Source organism: Brachyistius frenatus, unplaced genomic scaffold (assembly GCF_029030835.1).
Source record: "Brachyistius frenatus isolate BFR_SWC_R1_liver_20210118 unplaced genomic scaffold, ASM2903083v1 Contig_29, whole genome shotgun sequence".
Lineage (NCBI taxonomy): Eukaryota > Metazoa > Chordata > Actinopteri > Embiotocidae > Brachyistius > Brachyistius frenatus.
This window is the reverse complement of record NW_027210628.1, coordinates 4,261,773-4,285,644: the sequence shown is the minus strand read 5'-3', so window position 1 is coordinate 4,285,644 and position 23,872 is coordinate 4,261,773. Positions and strand designations below refer to the sequence as shown.

The 23,872-nt window shown below is 40.3% G+C and overlaps 1 protein-coding gene across 2 annotated transcripts in view; it reads left to right on the top strand.

Moving 5' to 3' along the window:
* Nucleotides 1-5,345: 5,345 nt before the first annotated feature.
* Nucleotides 5,346-23,872, top strand: part of prdm5 (PR domain containing 5) — a 35,018-nt gene continuing 16,491 nt past the window's right edge. For both annotated transcript variants that reach the window (XM_069699291.1, XM_069699289.1), the window contains exons 1-13: nucleotides 5,346-5,540; nucleotides 6,242-6,325; nucleotides 7,599-7,721; nucleotides 9,705-9,870; nucleotides 10,031-10,208; nucleotides 10,740-10,832; nucleotides 10,974-11,095; nucleotides 11,777-11,856; nucleotides 14,466-14,550; nucleotides 14,644-14,801; nucleotides 15,301-15,394; nucleotides 19,251-19,411; nucleotides 22,028-22,121. In XM_069699291.1, the coding sequence (XP_069555392.1) occupies nucleotides 5,442-5,540; nucleotides 6,242-6,325; nucleotides 7,599-7,721; nucleotides 9,705-9,870; nucleotides 10,031-10,208; nucleotides 10,740-10,832; nucleotides 10,974-11,095; nucleotides 11,777-11,856; nucleotides 14,466-14,550; nucleotides 14,644-14,801; nucleotides 15,301-15,394; nucleotides 19,251-19,411; nucleotides 22,028-22,121 (1,537 nt within the window). In that variant the 5' untranslated portion in view covers nucleotides 5,346-5,441. The remainder of the gene's footprint in view (nucleotides 5,541-6,241; nucleotides 6,326-7,598; nucleotides 7,722-9,704; nucleotides 9,871-10,030; nucleotides 10,209-10,739; nucleotides 10,833-10,973; nucleotides 11,096-11,776; nucleotides 11,857-14,465; nucleotides 14,551-14,643; nucleotides 14,802-15,300; nucleotides 15,395-19,250; nucleotides 19,412-22,027; nucleotides 22,122-23,872) is intronic.

Sequence of the window (23,872 nt, the reverse complement as noted above, 5' to 3'; positions counted from 1 at the left end):
GAAATGGTTTGCTGGCTATTCAGCGACAGCCTTGAAATAGGGAGCTGTGGTGAGGGACTGCGGGGGTTTGTGAAACATGAAACAAAAGGTGGTCTGGCCCCTCAATCTACAGTATCAGGTTTGGGAGATTTCAGAAAAATGCACACATCCATTTGGAAAATCTTGTATGGAACCATTTGTATGTTTGCCAAACTGAGGTTTTCCCCCAGTGAAAATATTTGCTTAGAAAAAAAGAAACTCCGAACGTATTTATTTCAATGCAATCCTTTCCTTCACCATGTCCTAAATGTGGTTTATGTAGTTTTTGGCCCACAGAGACTCAACTGGCAGTTCAGTTCCAGGACCCAGTGGGTTCGGGTTGAAAGTCTTGGTCCTGTGGGGATGATCATCCAAATGTCTTTGTTTGGTTCAAAAAATCATGTCAGATTTTTAAGTCCTGATTGTTGCATCATGTCTGCTGGTTTTGCTTTGACTTTGTGTATGCAAGGCCAAGTTGATTGTTTGGTCCAATACTGAAATCCAGACTGGATCATCGGATGGATTATAAAAGCATGTAAAGTCTGTGATGGTGCCCAGAGGAGGAATCTTACTAGGTTTGATCTTGCTGACACCATAAAGTTCACATTTGTAGTTTTGTGCAAATTATCTCCATTATAGAGCGTTTGTCCTGGGTTTTGATTCAGACATTCATGCTACCCTCAGGACGCAACCCTCAGTTTGTTCTAATTAGCAACTAATTGGCACTCTAACATGCTAAATTGAGATGGTGAATATTTCCATCATCATAAAAACATTATCAACAGCTAGAATCATAATCATGAGGTTTACTGATGTTAGCGTTCAGCTCCAATCACTACTGTAACCAAGTAAAGCATTTCAGAGCTGCTAGCATGTCTGTAGACTCTTAGTGTTGTTTGAATTTGATCCAAATCAAAATATTTTCTATCAAAAAGCTAACTTTCTCAGTTTCCAGCTCAAACAAAGGATTGTTCCGGTCATGTGATGTTCCAAATTTATCTAAACTCAACCCAGGTCTCAACAACACCAGAGAACGTGAATTATTTGGACAGACCAGCAAAGAGTCTCCATGATTTTAAAATGACTAAATTTGGATGATTATATTTTCCTGTAATAGCCTGGTGTTACCAAGGTTTCCAGACTATAATAAGAGTAAAGAAAACTGAAGCTGTGAGCAATAATCTGTCAGAGCTTGGCTAGTATTGTGATGGGTTCCCTGCTTTAAGAGAAGACCTCAGTGTGTGTTTCTGTGTGTCTTTTATGCAGGTGTCGGAGATCAGAGCTGGTGGGGATAACCCGGAAATCTGAGTGAAAGTTAATGGGTCGGAGGGTCCTCGGAGGGCACAGGAAAAAAGGGGTCATGACATTTAATCGCTCTGCCCCGACAGGCCAAGGCACTGACAGAGAGGTCATGCGGGGCAGGAATGGACCAAGAAGGACGTGGGTGCGGCAGATACACACAAAGACCCTCTCAGTGCAGTAATCAGGCCTGTCACCCAAGTGTAACCCTCTCCTGTGGCTTAACTCCCTAAAAAACACACCAGGAATATGACTCCAGGCCACCGATGACAACATCTCAACTACAACAGTGAGAAAAAAAAATCCCCATTGACGGACATGTTTACCTCCATTTTGAACCGTAAACCCTTTAAAAACAGCATTTGGGACACTCGAGCCCACCAGCTCGTTGACTCTGATGTAAACATGTACATCATGATGCAGTCTAATTGTCAACCAACGCTCGTCGTTTGGACCAATCACGCAGCAGTTGGGCATAGAGCCATAACACAACAGGAAGCCATTGGCATAAACACGAGCTATAAACACAGTAAACAAAACCCGTAGAACACTGACACACCGCTGATTAAAGGGGTCAGACGTTTGCTAAAGAGGTGTACAAAAACAGAATATACACAGTCAGTGATTAGAGATGATGCTAATCTCTCTGCAGGGTGAAAGTCAACAAATCAAGGTGAGTGGAGATAAAAATAATATAATGGACATGATGTGAGGTCTGTTTGTGGCCTGATAGTTTCAGCATTTTTACACCAGAATATTCATAAGTTGTGGTTGTTGTGAAACCACATCCACTGCTGAGTGTTTGGAGTAAACAGAAAGTCACCTCAAAAAAACAGAAGTCATCTGGCATTACTTTATACGCTTTTAATTTTAAATGTCATGTTTTCTCTTTCAAGACAATCTCATTTGGACTCTTGGAACCTTCTGATATAAAAATAAAAATTCAATAATGTTCCTTTTTTTTAAATGAATATGTAGTTTTTTACAAATTAGCATTTCTCAAGTTGTGCAGTTAAACTACTTGAATAACACACTAATATAATAACTAATATAAAAATATGTCCATGTTTACCCGTTAGAAATAAAATTCTCAACATGTCAATTTTATATTGAAAAGACAAGCTATAAATTAAAGAGACTAAATACTATTTAAAGGTGGACTCAGCAATGCTTTTGTAATATTGTTGATATTTGAACTCAACAGCCAAACATGTCGAAGCTGGACCTCTCAAATTCAAGGAAACATATTGCCAAGAGTAACACCTGAGAGAGAAAGATTTTTCAGCCTTCCAGCGTAAAAGTTGGTGTCTCTTTCTCCTAGCTGAAGCAAAGTAAACATTATAATATAAAACGTCATCACATCTCTTTCTCACAAGCAAGCACACAAACACAGCATCCAAAACAAAACGGAATAAAACATGAGTCAGTTGTTTAAATTGTTTTCACAAAACTACTGTGCCCGAAGACTAGACCGTAGGTTTGTAGCTAAGGAGGGGAACAATACCAAGCATAGCATTTCAAAATATGCATTAATCCAAATAATAATAGAAACTCGGGTTCTTTAGGTCTTCATTGCCATAAAACCCTTCGAAATGGTGTACAGATGAATACCGTGACTTATTGAGCTGGAAATTGGGAAATATCCCATTTGCCACTTCACAAATAGACAATATAGAAGCCCCCAGAAAATGTGTTTTATATTTCTGCTATCAGAATACAAAAAAGTGACACAAAAAAAAAATCCTGTCACCATCCATATAAACCAACATGGGGATGAAATGTAGCTCAGGATGTCAATATTATTTGTACTCTACATTTCTACACGTTTTCATGAACTGCTGTTTAACACAGTTGGCAAACTAGGCATACCAAGACGGGCTATTTCTCCTTCCTTTCACCACCAGTGCTGCCGTGTCATGTGATGTCAAACCTAGTCGGAGCTCTCAAAAAGCTAACACTCCCCTTGTGGGATCCTCTGAGCTCAACCGGGGTTCAACTGTATTTCCCACTTGAAAGGTCCAAACTTTCACAACTCCATGTTGCTCATAAAGGCACCATTAAAGTGAACAATGACACAGCAAGCAATGTAACTAATGTTGAATCGGTTGTAGGTGAACAACCTGTTGCTACAGTCTCTACTGCAAAACATCAGCTCCAGACAGCGAGGTGGGATTAGCTACACAGACATTAGCAAATAGGACAAAACATTACTGACCTATTCGTTCTGCAAATTTTGGCAAAAAAATGTCACCCAACTGTTAAGCAGAAACAGCAGCCTCTGCATCCGTCTTCATGCCTTTCAACTCTCAGCGGTTGCTTTATCGTTGGGAAGCCTTTGATTTAGATTTGAAGAGTTTGAGACTGTAAAATATTGACATTTTTTTAATTTTACTACCATCGTGAAAGTATTAACAAAAAAAATCAACAAGCTAATAGTCATGTGACAATTATCATTACTGGAATGATGCCATCTACTTCCTTTTTTTTTTTTTTTGCAAGTCACGGTTTATGTATCATCTGGCAGGGTTTGTTTCACGTGGTTGCTGCTTCAGGCCAGAAGATCCATCTGGCCCAGCAGCCTCTGATTGTTGGTAAATTGTGGTTTCTGGCCTGCTGAGAGGACCGTTTCAGGCTGAAAGGGTCTGTCAGACCTCTGGTCTGCTGCTTGTTGATACAGTGTGGCTTCTGAATTATAAAGCAGATGAATTCAAGCCAAAACACACAGAACATCACATTGTTTTGAGGTTTTGAGGTTAATGATGAATGAGGAAATTGATGCTGAGTGTTTTTCCTGACTTATCTGAAATGCATGCGTGTAGTGTAGTGCAACAATTTCCTGTGTAATAACTTGCAGCTAGTAATGGGTCAGTATCTGCAATGATAATCAATCTGGCCTACCATTTTATACACTCTACACAGAGCTGCATGAGAGCTTCTGCAATGGAAATCTTACAGCAACACGTATTCTCATAGGACTCAATGGGAATAACTTTCCCAAATATTATTTAGTAATTTCAATATTACTGAAGTGGACAGTCAGTGTTTAATTTCGCCATGTTTAACCAATTCAAACCAGTTTGTCACACAATGACTACTGCATTGAATGGGTGAAGATAACAATTTCACAGAATCATTTCCACCCACGAAAACAAATCTAAAGACGACTATAAGATACAGTGTTTGTGTACACAGTATATAGGGAAAACTTAGTAGTGTAATGCAACTAGGTGCATTTACTCAAGTATTGTAACCTGGTAAAGTACAATTCAGAGGTACTTGCACATTACTTTCCATTTTCTGTTGCTTTATTTTTCTACTCCACTCATTTTAGGTGCAAAATATTGTATGTCTTTACCCCTCAACGATAATCTGACTGAAGTTAATTTGACAAATACGATTTTACATAAAAAGATAGATAGATAGATAGATAGATAGATAGATAGATAGATAGATAGATAGATAGATAGATAGATAGATAGATAGATAGATAGATAGATAGATAGATAGATAGATAGATAGATAGATAGATACTTTATTAATCCCTCAGAGGGACATTTTTATGTTACTGTACTTTTTATGTTAAAAAATATGATACGGTAGATTAACAGTATGTTTCTCCACCTCAGTGAGCTACAATTTCAGAACATTTTAAAATTCACCCTATTGCATACATTATGAACAATAATCTACTGATATAAAGTAAGACTGCGATTTCGTCATCTAGAAGTACTTTCATTGTTGAGATTTTAAGTAGCTACATGCTGCTAATGGTAAATCTATGAAGGCAGGACTTGCACTATGGCGTTTTTTAAGTAATGTTTAAGATCTGAATCCTCGACAAGTAAAAGTGATTGTGTTTTACCTACAGGACAACCATCCTCCTCCTGAGCAGGCTGGTGCAGCTGCAGCGTGTGTGTGCACGACAGCAAAGGTAGCTTCTGGTTACAAACTTTGGACCAATCAGGACGCCGCTTTGCTTTCTCGCAGCAGGAGCAGCAGAAGTTCAACCTGGACCGCTTCACGAAGAAACTATCTGTTTTAAATTAGAACCGACAATGCTTTTTCACTTACGCCGACATATCTTATAGCCAACTAATTGTCACTGAAGGAAACATTTCCGAGTGATGACAATGTTGGGTATGTACGTGCCTGACAGATTTTCTCTGAAATCGTCAAAGGTCCAGGATGGAATCGGTCTTTACACGGCGAGGCGAGTCAAAAAGGTTTGTTGTTTCTGACTGGGGCAACTTTGTAACCGAGGTTACACGCAGGAAGCGTTTTGTGTTGTGTTTTTCTTTTTTTAAAGACTCAGCGTTGTAGTTGCATTTTTTTTTGTTTTTTTTTTGTTCGCCTTGTTCCTTATAGTCGCTGTCAAAATCTCAGCTCAGCCCCATGGCTCCTCTGACGTGAAGTGCCACGTAGCTACAGTAACTCCAGTTGTTTCTCGGAGCTCACTTCAAGTGATCATGTCGGCACAGAAGGGTCGCGCGGCGGAGGTCTCGTGGAGCTTCATTAACGTTAGAAAGCATTTTTCACGCCGTTTTTACACAATTGTACACTTTTCCACGCAATGTTGTCAGACATGTCGAGAAAGCGCGTGAGGCTGCGGAATGTTACAGAGGATGAGTGGTTTTGTGTGTCAGGAGTGATGTTACGTCATTGTCGTGTAAATGTGTGATAAAAACAAGCTGAGGATGAACATGAATATACTCCATGTAGAACACATCTTTGACCACGCCCCCTGGAAGGTCAGAAGGAACAATGTCCAGATGTGTCCAGATGTGTCACATTAAACAACAGACATTTATTACAAGTGTAGAAATCACATCTTTGACTTTGTTATTATGTTTGAATTCATATTGGCTGCCACTGTGTTTTATAAAGCCATCCTGTTTGACAAGTGATCCCTGTGTTTGTTTTAAAGGGGGAAAAGTTTGGCCCTTTTGCAGGTGAGAAAAAGCTGCCTAGCGAGCTGGATGAAAGCTCGGACACCAGGCTGATGTGGGAGGTGATTGCGCACATTATGTTTACACATTTCAAGGCACACATTAAAATACATAGCAATGTTGATTTTCGAGTCAGCTTGGCAGGCACAATATGACACAAGGCAAAATATGACTTTAAATAGCCTTTAGTTGAGAGTTTTCCTTATAGCAGTGCAACATCACACCTGTAAAAGCTGCATCAAACATGTGAAGTGATATTTTAATCAGTACTAAGTACATCTGCCTCTAGTCCACTACATTTAAAAGGGAAATGTTAAGTCCACTACATTTCTATACCTGACAGCTGTAGTTACAAGATACTTTTCAGATTAAGACCTTACACAATTTGTTTTTGATGAGATTATAAAATACACAGTCCAAGATGAAGTCAGTGTTTTACAACATTTGTGACCTCTTTAAAAAAAAAAAAAAAATCAGTGTGTAGTTGTTGGGTTTCAGATATCTGAGTTGTTAGCAGTTCCTCCAAAGAGACATTTCCCCTCTTAAATTCTCTCATGCTTTCATTTAAATTGCTGTTTGAACCCTGAAGTGATCAATCTAACCACAATTTAACCGCCTCAAAAAAGGATCACATATTAAAGTCCAGAAAATGAAGTATGAAATGCAGGGAGACTTTGATTAGACTTCCTCTCTTGCTCATTAATAATCTCAGGACCCTCTAGATTTATCCTGTGAGGCATCTGACCCCGACTCGAGGTTGGAAACCACTGTACTAAACTAACTCACTGGAGAAGGTGGTTAAAACAAACTCCAACGTGAACAGGTACAACAGATGATGCATGAACATTAACAACGTCTACAATCAGAAACCAGTTACAAGCAATGTTGTACCGTAAAATGAGTCTTAAAGCACTTATGAACTTTTATCAAAATAGTAACTATAAATAGGAGAGTAAACACAGTAAATAGTCTCATTGGAACTTGTATCAGTACCAAACACATCCTTTATCACATGACACAGGAGGTCTGTTCAAACATGTTCTTTGTTTTTGTTTATGTTGCAGATCAATTGAGTGTATTGGTCAATTTAAACTGACTTTCATCTCACGTTGTGGAGGAGCCACTGATGATAAACACCAAAATAAACGCTGTGATGTATTTATCTGTAGCTGCCACATTGTGAAATACACAGCTGTGCACGCTAGTACGTGTCTGTTCGGCCAACACACTCCGATGTACACAACACAAACCATCAAAGCAACGAGAGAAGAAGAAGAATCAGTTGTACACTTCTGACGACTCATGCAGTTGCTGTTTTTTTGTTTTTTTTCTCAGGTCCGTGGCAGTAAAGGAGACGTGCTGTATATTCTGGATGCGAGTAATCCTCGCCATGCCAACTGGCTGCGGTTTGTCCATCAGGCGCCTTCACAGGAGCAGAAGAACTTGGCAGCCATTCAGGTACATTTCTACTCAGTGGACAATGAATCCCTCAGACTTACATACAAGAAAGAAAATGATAAATATTACAGGCATCTGTTAGGACAGACAAATAGAGAGACCTCAAAGAGATACAGCTTTTGACTACGGGCAGAGCATTTGACAGGCATTAGTAAAATTCTTTAAATTCTAAATTCAGAAAATAAAGACGTTTATTTTTTTTAGCCTGAAAGACCTCCCAAACATTTTTTCCCCCTAGAAGTGTAAGTCAGGAAAACAAACAATTTTTCATTGTGTTTGTTCTGTAAAACTTCCCAAATGACCTTGTGAGTTTAAGTAAACACAGTGTGTATAGCATTCAGTCTACAAATTTTGGTTCGCCATTTGCTTCCACAAAATGGTCACTCGTCTTCCTGGGGTCCACACGAAAACAACGAACAAACAAAACTGAACACTGTATCAGTAAAACTGAAAATATAAATAAATAACCAAGACTCAGAATATGAGTAAAAAAATGACTGCATAGTAACCTTCACTAAAAACAAAGATTAAATTGTCACATATACACAGTAACTATCAAAAGTTCAAAGACAACAAAAACCACAGGATGTGAGATTCATCAGATTTTGTTTTAGGGGCTTTTTGAAAGAAAATCTACTTTTGATGTCACGTTCCATTATCTACCTAAACAATCAGTAATCTACTCGAGAAATATCCCACCTATAAACAAGCTGAGTGCAGTGGAGTTAGTTAGTTACATTTAGTATTGGTAACGCAGAACTAGTTTGTTCATTTTTACAAATTCAGCAATGTTTTGCAACTCAACACTCACTGAACTCTGCTTAAGCTTGTGACGCTCAAAACGAAGCTAAGTCATCAACATACATAACATCAGCATTTCTAACAGCGAGAGAGCTTTTAATTTGAAATCAAAGCATTCGTTGGACCAATGGTGTCAGTGAGTCAGTGACACATTATATTTTTTGTGTTTTTGTGTCCCTGCTTTTGTTTTCCAGTTAAAATGCATTCAATAAAATTGCATGTCAAAGGATATATCACTTTGTAGCCAGACGCCTTTTATAAACTATTAAAAATGGGTGTAAATTGGATGTAGAATTGGAGGAGTAGAGAAACATATTTGATTCGGTTCTCTCTTTTTGTCTTTTTTTTTTAGGATTCATAAATTTATCAGGATTTTGTAGAGGGAATATTTTTGTGAATAGCCACCAAATTTCTTTCCTCAATTTGTTAATTCCAAAAGACCCAAGATTTTTTTTTTCAAGATTATATTGACAAATAAAGTGTCAACAACAGTAGCCAGGCCCATGACTACCTAATAATCTGAAGAATTTTCAAAACACAAACTCTTAAAGCAAAGAAACACACACTCATACACACTTGTGAACAGCACACTGGATCTGGGTAATTTCACCTCCTGCACTTCTGTGTGAAAGCTAAAACCTACGTTGTTCTCTCAGGGTGGAAGAAAAATAGAAGTGGAAGGAAGAGAAGATGAACATTTCAGGTCTTGGGGCCAAGTTCCTGCCATTAATACTCGAACGCCCGAAGTGATTGGTCGTTTAAAGGTCATGCGTGTGTGTTAAATCTCTGTGTTTCATCAACAATGACATTTATTGCGCGGCTTTCCTCTTCTTAATCAGTATTTATGTATATTTCGAATCCCATAGTTAAAACAAAATGACGGTTTGATTTTATTAACGTGACCTTTAAGAACAGGGGAGTTAATGACAACATTTCTGAGGGTTTGAGCCTTTGACCTGTGGCCTCAATCAGCCCTTAACAGACTGCTGTCTGGGTGTAATGAGTTCAGCCCTCACCAGGCCTCAATAGTTACTCAGTGTGCATTACCATAAAAAGATAAAACTGATTTAGCAACCAATGAGAGTGTTTTGTCTTTACGCTCCTCTCAGATATGTCGAGCCATGTTCTGTCATTGTTATTATTGTGTGATTACTCAACAATAAGCGTGTTTTTGTTTGTTAGGATGGAGAGAACATCTTCTACCTGGCTGTGGATGACATAGAGACGGACACGGAGCTCCTCATTGGCTATCTGGACAGTGATATGGAGGAGGAGGAGGAGGAAGAGGAAGAAGTCATTAAAGATGAAGAGGAGAACAGTAAAGACGCCAAGCATCTTGTAGAAATGGGTACTATTTAATTTCCTTATTTGTTTTTATTTTAAATATTCTCGAGCATAGCAAATCAATTTATGATACACATGAAAGAAAACTCACTGGGTATATTTACGTCTTGGATTTCTGCAGTTTGATTTACCCTGTTCATTGTGTGTGTACCACATCTCCACAGAGCTGGTAATAAAGAAGGAGGACCACCCCTGCTTGCTGTGTGAGAGCAGCTTTCCCAGTGAGGAGATCCTGGCCGCCCACCTCCAGAGTCTGCACCAGAGGCCCAGCACGGAGGAGAAGGAGTTCAAATGCAGGAACTGTGGCAAGAAGTTCCCCATCAAACAGGCTCTGCAGCGCCAGTGGGTTTACTGCTCCATCACTTAACCAGCTGTACTGTAGCTTTATTTAACATTCAGATTTTCTCAGATAACACAGAACCGTTGAGAAGTGGTGTCACTGTGCACAGCCAAGAGATAGTCCTGCACATAAACCCCCATAAAAACAGACGCAGCAGTTTTAACATTTAGTTTTTGTACAATTAAAGAAAGAAGATCAAATGTATTAATTAGGGGACTTTTAATGGTGATTGTAGGAATTTATTTTACTCACTGTTTTCCCCTTTTTCAAGTATTAATGCTAAACTGAGATAACTTGCTCTAAGATGTAGTTGTATATAGACCTCAAAAGGTGTATCTTCTCATGTAACTATACATTTTTTTTTCTGTACAAAATTGGTTAATAATCTCACGATAAGTTAAAATAAGTAAATAAGAAGAATTCAAATAAATTTATGTTGTATTTTTGTTCTGGACAATTTATTTTCTCAACCTTATGTGATTCACGTCCTATTTGCCACCTAATTTGTTTTTGTTTTTTGCATCCTTCCACAGTGTTTTGCATTGTTCTGAGTCACTGGATCCATCAGCTGACTCTAAAGCTCACCAGTGCTCCCTCTGCCACAACACATTCAGCTCAGAGTCCAGGTAACACATTGTCCAAACATGCACACAGAAAAATGTACAATCACACAGGGAATTCGTTCCTTAAGGCACAGGGTCGTAGTATTTAATAAATATCTATTATTCTGTAAGTGGTAATGCTGTTTCTTCCTCCGGTGTGCACAGTTTTGAACAGCATAAGGAAGCCTGTAAAGGAGATGCCAGGTTTATATGTAAAGCAGAGAGCTGCGGCAAAAGATTCAAGAGCAAGGACGCTCTGAAGAAGCACAAAGGAAATGTTCACACAGGTTGGCGTCTCTTTCTTTCCTTCTGTTTCTCTGTGATGTTGTTCCCTTTCTCGCTGTTGCACACATGCATTCACATGCATAGCTATTTCTCCCCAAGATGGAATGACGATAATTGTCCATTAGCAGCCTCAGCTCTCAAGGATCTGCATTAACAGTTGATGACCTCGATCAGTTCAGATCTCTGCGATGTTGAGACACATCTCTAATTACTTGCGCTCCATAATTGCTGACCTGTGTGTTCTGGGGCGGCTGGCGCTTTCAGATAATTGGACTTCCATAGCTATTTATGATGGGATGTAGGGCAGCGGGAATCTCTTATAGTCTTACATGTGAATCAAGTATCAACCCGAAATTAAGACATTCATCTGAGAGGCTGATGGAGCTCAGATCTGAGCCTTTATGGGTTTTTTTTTCTTTTCCCCAATGTGGTCAGGACATTGGGTGTGTGAGTGTGTGAGATAGTGTGGGCGAAGGGGGAAGTGGATCAGACGCAACAGATGTGGGTCATGTAATTCAGAGGGGGATAAAGGGAGGGTGTCACTGGGCCCAAAACGTTGGGATCACTGACCTATGATTAAGAGTTTGGTGTTTTCCCTTTAATGTGTAATGATGTGTCATGAAGTTCTTGCTTGATGTTATCAGTTCTGTAGATGGAGATTTGTAATGCTTTTATTTTTTTAGGGAGTTCACGACGGAAACTCACATGCACCATATGCAACAGGAAATGCTCCTCCTCTCTGAATCTGCAGGAACACAGAAAGGTGAGACTCTGTAACTTCCAAACAGCTCAGTTCATCCCAACCAGATACTTTGCATTGGATCTGAGAGGATTTTCTCAACTTACTTAGTTTTGCATGATCCATTTTTACAGTGATGGGTCTTTGGTGCTGTCTCTTTCTGTACAGTGGTATCCATCCCACTCCACTGTCTTCTCTACAACCCAGTCTAACCTCTTAATCTCACATTTGCTTCTCATGCTGCTGAGTTCACTCATTCCCTCTTTATGATCAAGTTGTTGCAATTTTATTCCGGGTGACACTGAGCAGAGGGAAGGATTGTTTTTCACGAGCTCATCCCACAGGTCTTGTGAAATTTAAGAGGCTCTATTGGCAGACTATAAGGTTTTAACCTCGGCGTCAGGATTCTCTCTCGCTCTTATTGATGGATTACAGATTTGAACACGGCTGTTAAAATGTTTCCATTCAGATATAAATGTGTTTTTATACTTTGTGTATCCTCCTATTTTCAGTTCATACTTTAGATGTTATAGGCACTTATGATTAGGTGGTTCTTTGCAGGCCACATTCTTCCATTTAAAGATTTGATTTCACTGCAATTACATGCTATTAATTTAATTGCATTAAATTATTATTATTAATGTAGCTGACATGCATGATTGGTGATACAACTTGTGCTATGATGATCATGGGGCAAACAGTAGAAAGAGGCCGTTTGTGTCTCAAAGGAAAGGCTGCATTACGCTTTGCAACAGCTCGCTTCAGTTCCCATCATACTGAAGCTCGAGGGCTGCGATCCTCAGGTGCGTCTGGCAGGTTCACAGGTCAGAGTTGACCCTTGTTTAACTTTGATTGGCGGATGTGCTCCTTCAGTCATTAGAAACAGGGAGCCTAAATGTAGATGCTAATATTTCATGTGTCTAAATGACTATATTTAGTACATTATCACAAGCGGGGCTCCGTCAGATTGCTGTGATCCGCTGTGATTACAGTCTGGAAACCCCGTTCGCATTAACATTCGCTCAGTCAGTCTCTGCATATTTACACAATAAATCTGTGTAAATATATGTTTCTCAGAAACATGACACATCGTGTCTTGTTCAGGTCAGTTTCAATAGAAACATAAAGGGATCATTCCTCAAACCACCAGGACTGTATCTGATTTTCCAACTTAAAGCATTGCTCTGGTGATGAGCTTGTTTTTGGCCGGACGACTCTGCACTGTTTTCCTGGACCCCCCTGCGTTGGGGCCCTCGGTGTCCGTGCGCCATTCAAATGAATGAAAGGGAAGCCATGTTTCTCACACGGGCATCCAATCAGTATGTAACTGGTTTAGAAAAGTCCAGAGACAGAAACGTGGTCTTTACTACTGTCAACAATTTAAAGCTGCTTCAATACTTTCCGTTGACCAAACTGTGTTTCTTTATGTAAACATAAAAATGTGTTGATTAGACACTCTCTATGATCCATATCAAATGCATTTAATATATAGCACCGAATCAAGGGTCTCTCCATTCTTGCTGCTTTTTGTTTGGTCCTGCTGATTCCTTGTGTGCGGCGATAATTTAGTGTACTTTCAGCTGTTTTAACCTTCAGGTCATGACTTCACTTTCAAGCATACTATGGCGTTAGATTAGTACACCAGTTCCCTACATTTTTAAAAAAAATTTTGGTTATCATTCATTAACCACCATTCCTTCATCAATTATCTCAGCTGGTAATTTAATTTTGTGCTGTCAACATGTATCATCCAGATTAATCAGCAGACATTAATTTATCGCTGTCAGCTTATTCATCATCAGGCCACTTGGAAACATTTAAAGTCACCTGGAAGTTGTGTCTGAGCCCTGCAGAGAATCTTCTAACCTACTTCCCCTGACTCCGAGTCAGTGCTCTCCAGTTTCAGATCTCTGGGGTGGTTTAAAATAGGAGTATGTGATATTCCTCTGAGGCCTCCTAATGTGTCTGTGTGCCACTTTTTACTGTTATATGGCTCATGATAATAGAAGTGTTGTCTAATCACACACTCTTGTTGGAAAATACAGATCAGAAAGGCAGAATGTCATTCTATAAATTTAGGTCAGCATCACATCAGGTTTTGATAAATGACTTTTTCCAGTAAAAACATCCAATGAAGATGTTCAGAAACACTAAGTGTTATTAATAATATGTCAGATTTCTGCCGTGTCCTTATAGATTCCATCAAAACCATTGGGGCGTTAAGTATTATTCTTGCAGAAGAGCAATCAAACTTTCCATAATGACAATTTAGCTCCAAAGCAGATTAAAACTGCCATTGTCATCATTTAGCTGAACAAGCTTTTGCAGGAGCAGCCGTGACAAGAGGAGCCTTGTGGCATTAGCATATGCTTTTGTAGCTGTTCACTGGGGAACTATTGAATGTGCAATTATTGGAACTATGCTCTGAAGCAGAACAGGGATTGAAACTTTTCATCATTTTAATTGCTTTTCTGTCTGTAGACATCAGTTTAATGAAAACGGACAAGATTTTGCTTCAGCTGACCATCGCAGGCCGTGATTCTTGAACTTTACGGGCCCTTCACCCTGAGTCTTTAAAAATGACCAGCAAGACCAAAACTTAAACTCTTTTTTTTTTTGCTCTTGTGTTGAAGGTACATGAAATATTTGAATGTCACGCCTGTGACAAAAAGTTCATCTCCACCAATCAGCTGAAGCGCCACATGATCACACACTCAGGTAAGAAAAAGCTGCAGTAAACAGGTGAGTTATTTACTTTGTGTAACATCTCCGTTTACCTGAAAGAATCTGTGTTAATGTGTCACTGAACAGAGAAGCGACCGTACACCTGTGAGATCTGCAGTCGGTCCTTCAAGCGTTTGGACCAGGTGACGGCTCATAAGATCATCCACAGCGAGGACAAACCCTACAAATGTAAGCTGTGTGGGAAAGAGTTTGCTCACCGCAACGTCTACAAGAATCACAAGAAGGTGAGGAAATAATCCATTACTTTAAAAAAAAAAATTTTTTTTACTGTAATTAGGTAGGTATAGTTATTAATTTCTTTATAGCACAATATCCAGCTGATTATTCCAACAGATTTTATTTGAAAGGCAGAGTTACTTCAAAGCTAGAATTATTAGTGAGGCTGTAATCCATCAGGGTCTCGTTGGTGGCTGTTATCTGTGGGGTCTCTGGCACTCCCTGCCCCGTGTTCCCCATGTTTACTTTTGGGATTGAGGTGTCACTCAGATAGATAGGCTGGCGGACAGACAGGTGGAGGAGGAGGGCGGCAGAAAAACAGAAGCACTTTGAAATCAAAGCCCCTCAAGCTGCTTGTCTTCATCAAGTCAACAAACCAAATTGGCCACGGAGCCTCGCACATGATCCTCTCACATTAATTTAAGAAGCGTCCTCGACGTCCACGCTGTGAGGAAGGAGGCCTCTCGACTCGCACTTTACAAACACGCTGCTCGCTTCTCTCTACAGACGCACTCGGAGGAAAGACCTTTTCAGTGTGAGGAGTGTAAAGCGCTGTTTCGAACCCCCTTCTCTCTACAGCGCCACCTACTCATCCACAATAGTAAGTATGGACTTGTGATTTTCTGTCATTTATATATTGTTAAAATGTTAGCATATACAACTTGAGGTTAACTTGTAAAAATGCTCTGAACACCTCGTTTGCAATGTTACCTTGATTTTCATATGCCCACAAACAACCATCCACTCTTTAGCCTTTGTTGCTAAGGTTTCGCTAATGTTGTTCTGTTGATTGTTGGTGTTTTCTACTCACATATTGTGTATTTTGTAAATCTATCTGAGAGGCTGACACTTTGAGGAAACGTACGAGAAAAAGAAATGAAATTTGACCGCTGTCAATTTAGATCTATTGATTTATCAGTTGTCTGATTTTATTGGCCACTGATCTCGACATATTGGTGTATATGTTGTTCAATATGGAAACTTGTTCTCAGAACATAATGAAGAAATTATTATTTTTTTTATGATTTTATCGTCCAAAATGGAATTTAATGATGTCATTTTGGTACATAAAGGTTATTAGTAAACCGTAAAATATATATATTTTTTTCTTTATTAATCCCACAGTGGGGAAATTCGGTCGTCACAGCAGCACAGAAAAAACTAAAAGGTGCACCTAATATGAAAAACTTTACAAATACATATACGATATAAGAAATAAGATAGATACAAAATAATTATTATAGAAAAAAAATAAGAGGAACACACACAGAGACTATATACACAAAAACAAAACAAATAAAATTAAATAAAAATAAATAAATAAATACAGTTTGGGATGAATGGAAAAAAGTGTCAGGTGCTATGGAATGAAAATGAAATGAAACTAATAGCCTGCCTCCATTACTTGTATTTGTCACATGTGGTTTATAACCACACGTGACAAAAACCTAATTGCACACAAAAATATTTATCGTTGTATATAAATGTAAAAATAATCCACAAATACAATAGGAAATATAAAAGTATGGAAAAGTCAGCATTTTAAATGTATTTCTAGTTTTAAATATATGTAACAGAAATCCACAGATATATGTATTTGGAGTTTTCATCAAAAACATATTTAGTTGTATTTACAAACTGCTTGTCATTTGTTAACTTCTTTGCTCTTACTCTATTCACAAATGCATCTGTTTCAACAGGGAAATATTTGTATCCAATCAGGTGTCTCCTCCCTTTTCGACCAATCATATGAGTGTAGATTTAAGGTTAAAATTGACTGTGATCTTAGTGTTACATCTGCAGTCTGCAGTAACAAGGGGATCTGTCGCTGCCAGAGGTCACTGCACAAACTGACTCAACTATGAATGCGAGCATTAATGGTTTACAACGCTATAATGTTTAAGCTAAACATGATGGTACACACACACAATCATGCAATCGTGCTTAAAATTAAGCCATGTTTTGCCAGCATTAGCCTCCATTAGCCTCCATGTGCTACTGGTCATACCAGACCAAGTAAAGCTGTAGCTGCAAAGCTCCTGACTGTACTTAAAGGAGAAATGATGTGTGCAGTTGCTTTGAATTTAAATGTTCACTTGTAAGATGAAGAATGTGGCACATCTCTTAAAATTTATGTCGTCTCAATTCCAGAGCTTCTAAGCTTCTCTGATGTGGAAGAAATTTGATAAAACAAAAGTGTTATTCTAATAATTTGTACATAAAGTGCAACAACAAAGTAAACCCAGTTCCTTGGTGTAAAGCATTGTGTCCCTGTACTTAGATGAAATGATCTAGAAGGGTAACCTTTAAAACCAGCCTAGCGAGTTTCATTGCTGATAGTCCTATATTTTTTATTAGCTGTCATCTCATCCTTACCCCTGTGGCTATTTCCATTAGCACCAGATGCTGTGACCCCATCAGATGTCTCCCTGCTAAGACATCAGTTTTCTGATTGTCTGGTCTCGTCTGACAGAAAACCTTCTCCCTGGACAGTTGAGCTGCAGTAGAGCCTTGGCAGGATGCAGCGTTGGTCCTCTAACTGAGCCAGATAACAAAGAGATTGTAAAGCTCAAGGCATTTCCTGCTGCTGTCTCAGGCGGCAGGCAACTTAATACCATGACTTGTATTATGTATCAAGTTCTGGGGAGTATGTAGGGCTGGAGGATCGAGTGTGTGATTTCACTGTACTGTAGGTGAAAGAAGAAGAGTGACATTGAATAAATTTGTCTGTCTTCATGGGTTAAAACTAAAGCAGCACTTGGCCCACAGTGAGAAAATGAAGCACAGCTGTCGTAGCATTTTCAGATGAAACTCAACAGGCGTCATTGTCATACACTTATACTAAACTTTGGACTTTTTTCTGGGCGGTGTGTTTGCTCAGATGCAGGTGGGATTCAACACGTTGCTGGTTGGAATTTGATGAAAACCACCTTTTCATGGTTGGAATTGAAATTTCTGTATAAAGCTACCAGTCCTGTTCTATTTATGTGCAAATATCATGCACAAAACCAGTAAAAAAGCCGTAAAAATAATAATTTTACACTGCAGAGTTTCTGGTCTTGCTGTTGGAATCAACAGATGAAAAGTTATATGTCACCGTGTCAGTTTGAATACCTGAAACAAGTGGAAAATATTCTTCCGCTGGCCAAAGACGTGTCATTAGAGCAGCGCTGTGCAGTGACAGAAATAAAGAGGGAATGGTGTAACACTGAAGAATATTATACAGTCCATGATGTTTCACTGTCAGATGTTACAATGACGATAATCCCTGGAAAGTGACCTGCGTGTCGACCCTCAGGCAGCTGAGAAAGTGACTCACAATTGTGCTCACGATTGCTGAACTGCTGGGTCAAGTGTGCCAAAAAAAAAAGTTACCCGTCAGGTTAATATTATTAGGGTCAGAAAAATTGTTTTGAATGAAATTTCCTGTAATTATCTTTGTTGATTTTTGCTGGCACATTTAAATTTTAAATCCACTCACGTCATAATTCTCACTGTCAGTGTTTTAATACTTTTGTGTGCACGACTTTCTAAATTCTAAATATGAGAAAACTATTGAATGGGACAAGTTGCGACGTAAGTGCAGCTTAAACACAAACCGGTCGATGTGGTTCTTGTACGAGGCTCAGCACATTTATGTGTCGGTTGTTTTTAAGACGCTGAAAATAATCCTGTGTGTGTTTAAATTACTGTTTGTGTAGTATTACGAGTAGTTTAATGTCAGACTGAGGCCCCGCTCTGTGTATTAATGGAATTTTTATGTGAGGGTGTCGTTGACATTCATTATTACCCAGTGAATGTTTGGGTCTGATTAAAAACACAGTGAAGCTCAGCTTCTGCTGTTGTTCCTTTTTATTGAGCTGACCATCATCCGCCTCAGTAATAGGAGAAAGAGCACAAGCTTGTAACCACTCGCTCCCTCCAATCTGTGCTACTCTGTGGAAATTGAATGATCTCCATATAATGGAAACATCTACTCTCCAACAATAGAGGCTGTTGTGTGGAGGCAGAGAGCAGAGGCGTGAAGGAAAACATCAGGCAACAGCTGAGATTGTAACCCGACGTCTGATTGCGGACTGTCTAGTTTTAAAGCTGTTCTGTGGAATTAATAAAGTAGGGCATGTTTTTTTACACATAAAAAAAAAAAAAAAACAGCCTTTTGACATTCGGACCAAACATATGGCAGAGCAGTTTGTTTTACTGTTTCCCTTTCAGCTACAATAAAAGAGGACTTTTATAGAAAATAAAAAAAATAAAGCTGGACCAGACAGTTCTAAAGAGCATTGTTTGGAGTTGTCTGGTGCAATGAAACACCCTCTCTTTGTGGTTTTCTTCCCACACAATCGCCCCGGTGAAATTGGGTCCCCTCTTGCTGTGCGTGATGACTGTGTGTTTACAAAGCCCAACAATAGCCCCACTGGAAATGGCTCTCACAAACGTTCCCGTGTGCTCTGCAGGTGAGAGGACATTCAAGTGTGACCAGTGCGACGCCACCTTCAAGAGGAAGGACACGCTCAACGTCCACATCCAGGTGGTGCACGACGGCCACAAGAAGTACAAGTGCGACCTGTGCGAGAAGGCCTTTGTCACTCCGTCTGTCCTCAAGAGCCACAAGAAGGTGAGCGAGAGGCGCTCGAAGCAGACGGCCTCAATCACACGCCGTGATTGAAGCCGTGGAGCCGCCACTTTGTCCTGAAATTCAGTTCAAACTAAATTGTGTTTGTATTTATTTGAAACGCACAGAGAAAATAACTTATGTAACCTTCAAAAAAATTCTAAGATTAGACTCTATCTTCAGTTAAAGCAAAAGCAGTGGAAGAATTTTCCCTCATCAGTCTCATAACAAAATTTACAAAAGTAAGAAATGACAGACCAATCATCTACTTTACCGAGTTGTTTCCATTGTGTTGCATCTCACTCTTCATCTCATGAAAGTGATGTGACTGTACTAATGTCTCGGACGATCAAACCTGCTGGAGACATCTATCCTGACCGTTGCTGCCCATGAAGGCTCGGAAATCAATTCCTGCGTTGATTAGAAATGGCAGTTAGTCCATTAGCTCCGCAGGGTTTCAAAACCCCGAACAGATCTTGCTGCAGATTATGAGCCCCGAACCTGACAACGTCCGGTGTGGTTATGGATCAAGATTGAAACCAAACAGCTTCTTGGCACACGGCAAAAGGAAATGTCTCGGAGGTTGTCTCGGAACAGTAGGGCTGAAGACAGGCATGTTGAACTGTCTCGGTGTCTCACGGTGTCTGGAGGCTGCTGAGAGATCTGGCCTTGATCAAAGTCAGGTTGCCGGGGAGAGGACAACTCGCTGGCTGTGTGTACATGTGTGGAGGAGCCCGGCTTTCTGCCACACTGTTGTTCTTTAAATCTTACTTCATGTGCACTTTGATACTCTGCAACTGCTATCCCAAATAATCCCAAGTAATTATCACGGCCTTGTTCTAACCGGAGCTCAGGGCTGCATGTCTGATTTTACACATTTGTTATGAAAAGCAGAAGTCAATGGAACAGAACAGAACAGAACAGAACAGAGTGGATGTTAAATTTTGTGAGTCGTGTGTGGATGTGCGGCGTAGCAGCAGTTTGCTTGTGTAAATGAACAGTAACGCTGCACATATCTGGCAGAACAGGCCCGAGTTATTCATGGAGCGCTCTTGTGTTACAGTAAATGCTTTCTCCTCTGTGAGCCTGGATTCATGATATACGAGAGGGTGTGTGTGTGTGTGTGTGTGTGTGTGTGTGTGTGTGTGTGTGTGTGTGTGTGTGTGTGTGTGTGTGTGTGTGTGTGTGTGTGTGTGTGTGTGTGTGTGTGTGTGTGTGCGCAGCATGTATGTGCATGCATTGTAATGCTTCGTGCAAGACAGTCTCACTTCTTGTCAGAGCTCGGCTGGAAGAATGCACATATGAAAGAAAATTTCTGGGTTGGTCACAGACATACAGAACATTTATACACATAAAAAGCTTTAATAATAACACACAACCAACAGTAGAGTCCACTCTAGTGGTTTAAAATGTGACGTTCCCATGTGGATCTGCCAGTGTTGTTGCAGTGTTTGTGAAGGTATGATAACAGTGATGTTTTCTGTGTTGTACAAACAACATACTAAATAACGCATCATTTCTCCATCTGGGACACATGTGTTCATAGAAGTGGATTTGTTTGTGTGCGATTGTGTGTGTTTGTAAATGTGTGTGTGTGTGTGTGTGTGTGTGTGTGTGTGTGTGTGTGTGTGTGTGTGTGTGTGTGTGTGTGTGTGTGTGTGTGTGTGTGTGTGTGTGTGTGTGTGTGTGTGTGTGTGTGTGTGTGTGTGTGTGTGTGTGTGTGTGTGTGTTTCTGTGCGAGTGTGTGAGTGTGGATGGAGCCCTTTGTAACGAAACACCCGAGGTGTCAGAGGGACACAGTGGGGTGATGGAGGGCAGGACGGGGGCCCGGAGAGGAGGTGTTCCTGTATTGTTGTACTGCTGTTGAAACTGTCGCTCCGAGTTTGAGCCTTTCATACTCACGATTATGCTCGGGGAATTTACAACAGGCCAGGAGGAGGAATTCAGAGCGCACTTTTCAACAAGGAGAGGAGCGGTGTTTGGAGGGGGGGAGGGGGGGTGAAGGTAGAGGAGGCAGTACACTCTTTCCACATGTTCCTCTTCCTTGTTGGCATGTGCAGCCCGTATGGGTCCGCACAGCTCAACACCGAGGACTACAGGGAGGTGAAGGGAGAGGAAGAAGAGGGAGGAGGAGGAGGAGGAGATGAATACATACGTGCACCCTGGCCTTTTAGGTTCCCTCGGGGCTTTGGACCCTGGCAAATCTGCATGGTCTGCTTGCTTTGATCCCGCTTCCAGGGCAGCTCACAAAATCCACTGTCATGTGAACATGTGCATCTCCATTCACTGAGTCTACCACTAGTTAGTTATTGCATTATGGGGGCTGAAATGTTGTTTGTCCTTGACCTAAACTCATAGTTCAGTTAACAGCATGACATTTAAAGCGGAGTGTAGATTCTGTGGCTCGTGTTTGGATGAGTGCTTGTTTGAAGATACAGTTTGAAAAAGCTTAATTTTCTCTCTTTCTGATGTATCTGTCAAGTACATGTTGTGACATTGAAATCCAGCTATCACAGTACATCACTTTTTACTTCGTAATGTAGGACGGATGTGAGGATGAATGTTACAAATGCTTTTCTTAACATCCTCAATATGTCCGTTTTATCGTTGATCTGACAGACACACACGGGGGAGAAGGAGAAGATCTGCCCGTACTGCGGACAAAAGTTTGCCAGCAACGGCACGCTGAGGGTCCACATCCGCAGCCATACAGGTCAGTGACCTACACAGGTCAGAGTTGGTTTTATTTTTTAAATCGGCTGCTGTTAGCGTCACCTGCAGCAGTAAAGCGAAAGATGTGGAGTATCATAACAGCAAATGTCCTTCGAGCGATGACACTTGAATCCTCTGATCAGTCCAAAGTGGCATTCTTGCTTTAATCAAATTCAGCTTTACTTCTCACTTTATTTATGACATGATTCAAAATGTGTTTATTTTTGATTTCAACTTTTTGCCCTTGTCAACCTTTGGTAAATAATTGCTTCCTACATAAGAAGATCAATACCACTCTCATGTCTCATGTCTGTATCGTAATGTGAATCTACAGCCGGCAGCTTGTTAGCTTAGCTTAGCATAAAGACTGGAAGGGAAACAGCTCGCTGGTCTTTTTTTAATTTTTTTTTTACATAGACTGCATATTAAGTGGACTTAGCTTTCGGGTATGTGAGATCAGGCTGGTGCGAAAGAGCCTGGGGGCTGCCTTCCAAAGGCGCCGGCTGCTTAGACTCACATTCAACTTCTCTCATGAAATACAAAGTCAATAAATTTTTTCTACAAGTCATAATGGTGTCTTTTGCTAAAGTCACTCCTTCTTATTAGTTTTCTGGCAGTCCATCTGAAAAGAATCTCATCATTAATGAGATGTAAGGCCTCAAGAAGCTGTATTTTATGGGGTGTGTCTGTTTGATTGGCAGACCTGTGGTCAGTTTCCCCGCTATGGGTTGGTGGGCGTAGTGTCCTCGGGTTTCCAATCAGACTGAGTCGGATTCACGCTCGCTCCTCCCCAGCTCATCCACACACTCACTTCGTGCTTCAGAATAGCAAGATGGCGATGACCGAAATGCCGAACTTGAGGCTTCAGAATGGCGGTGGACAAACCAGTGGGTGACATCATGGTTGATTGCCTCTTGGTCTAAAAGTAGCAAAGTCTGCCCGCCAGCACCTGCAAAGCTCCCTGATGGAAGATGTTATATCCGGTTATATCATCTATGTTTGCATCCAAGAAACAGTCCAGCACATCATAAAACCACACCTTTTTTTTTGTGTGTGCAAATTATACAAAGGAAATATAGCTCTGCTGAGCTAATCATCTGCTCGCTGTAGCTTTTTCAAACAGACATGAGAGAGGCATCTATCTTCTCAAATAAGTGTTTTTACTAAGCAACATGGTGAACAATCATCAGCTTGATGTTGCATCACAAACAGACCTGATACCACACCTATCTGAGTGCACCTCTCCTTCCACCTTCACACTCTGCACAGATGAAGACTATCCCCAAAACATGGATGAAGCACATTTTAACTTTAGAAAATTGCAACACCGCTTGCGCCAGCCTTTCCGCCGCCACAGAAATAGAGCCCTGGATGTTCATTAAACAGCCTTAAACTGGAAAGCTACACATTCCTGTGCGTTTCCTTACCAACAGACTGGTGCAGAGACCTGGCACGGCCACACACACACTCCTTGGCCTCACTCCCTCTCCTTTTTCTCTCTCTGTCTGTCTCCGGGCTGCTCCTGGCTATCTCCAATCTTTTCATCACTCCCACTTAAACATCATCGCTCCTTTCTCGTCCTTTTCTCTGTCATGTTCTCTTTTTGTTGTCCAGTTGTTTTTTGGAGATTTATCACAACACTCTCACCTGCTGTAAGTCTGTTTAAACTCATGTAGCTTATTATACAGCCCACCTAATATAGTTGGTATTAAAGTCATCGGTCAGTTGTCACTCCATCCTCTGTGTATCTTT